At 36.2% G+C, this 1,515-nt stretch overlaps 1 protein-coding gene across 1 annotated transcript in view; it reads right to left on the reverse strand.

Annotated features, from left to right (window-relative positions):
- Positions 1-586: 586 nt before the first annotated feature.
- LOC107715167 (regulator of G-protein signaling 14-like) overlaps positions 587-1,515 on the reverse strand; it is an 11,375-nt gene continuing 10,446 nt past the window's right edge. The window contains exon 9 of the mRNA XM_016521228.1: positions 587-1,343. Coding sequence (XP_016376714.1) covers positions 1,180-1,343 — 164 coding nt within the window. The 3' untranslated portion in view covers positions 587-1,179. The remainder of the gene's footprint in view (positions 1,344-1,515) is intronic.

Below are 1,515 nucleotides of genomic sequence, written 5' to 3' on the forward strand. Positions count from 1 at the left end.
AGGAAATGTAATGATCTTTTACTCACCCTCACGCTGTTCTAAACCTGTATAACTTTTTGTAGGAGGAAAGGAGACATTTTGAAGGTTCACACTGCTCTTTGCTCATACAGTACCATGAAAGCCTGCATGACTTGAGAAGATCTGGAATATAGCTTGGAACTTGTTTACTCCGGTTTTAGGTAACTGGACTCTTACAATTTACTTTTCTCACAACTGCGAGATATAAAGTCAGATTTGCAAGAACTCTCAATTCTGATTAGTCCAAACTGTGAAATGTAAACTCGCAATTGCGAGTTGAATTGTGAGATAGTCACAATTACCTTTATTTTTATCAGGCAAATGTGTTATGTAAAATCAGAATAGCAAGATGTCAATTTAGAATTGTCTTGTAGAATTGTGAGTCAGAATTCCGAGTTTATATTTCATAATTCTGACATTTGTCTGAGAACTAGAGAAAAATCCAATAATTATAAATTTAAACTAAGTGTTGTCCAATATATATTTTCATTTTACACAAAAGAGCAGCACTAGCCAAATAATACACAAACAATTTAAATGAATGATCTGGGGGGGAATCATACAGTTTTGGAACGACATGGAGTGGAAATGACATTTAATTTAGGAAATTTGAAATAAATGTAAAAATTAAATATGACCTTGCTTGTCTCATTTCATATCAGATTGTGTCACCACACGAAACAAAGTGCCTAAAATCACACGCAACACAGTGCAGTTTCCCACAATAGCTCACACAAAACCTTTTTTAATCAGACACTAAAACTCACTGTGAACAAAAAAACACTTAATATAAAGTCATACTAATGTGTTCCCATACCAAATATGTTCTGATAAATAAGAGCACAAAATACAATCTGATATGAAAATAAATACAATTGTTTTAGCAGGCAAATGTAGTTGGATTTTTTTTAAGGCAACTTTCCATAATTTTGCATTATTTGACAGGCAGCGTTTCTAAGAGCTCTACATGGCAGTGTCTGTAATATACAAAATATACACCTTACACAATCACTCTCAAGGTTAAGAAACCTCAACGCTCTCTCTCTCTCTCACATACACACACTTGCGTAACCTTATCAGAGTTTCTCTCCTCCAGTCTGCCATACAGCTAACGGATTTGAGTCTTAAGTTGCTTGAATAGTGCTTGAATGGTTCTCAAGGTCAAAGGGCACAATCCTCTTCCTGTGTCTGGTCGCAGGAAGTCTGCTCTTCTTTCCCTGCTGGCAGCTGCAGGAACTGCGGTAATTCCAGCTGCTCTTTGGTGAGTAAACCACGCTGGTCCTCCACACGACTGCACTGTGCGCGGGACAGCAGCTCAACAAGACCTGAAAGAAAACAGTCCGACAGATTTGATATGTCAGACAAATAGGGTCATATTCAATAGAATACAAGCTATGGCTTAGTGCATACTATCAGTACACTGACCAGTATGCAATACGCCTAATATGTAATAATAAATAATGTAAAAATAAATAAAATACAACAAATAAGTACAAA

This window comes from Sinocyclocheilus rhinocerous, unplaced genomic scaffold (genome assembly GCF_001515625.1).
Source record: "Sinocyclocheilus rhinocerous isolate Xijiao unplaced genomic scaffold, SAMN03320098_v1.1 scaffold329, whole genome shotgun sequence".
NCBI classification, from domain to species: domain Eukaryota; kingdom Metazoa; phylum Chordata; class Actinopteri; order Cypriniformes; family Cyprinidae; genus Sinocyclocheilus; species Sinocyclocheilus rhinocerous.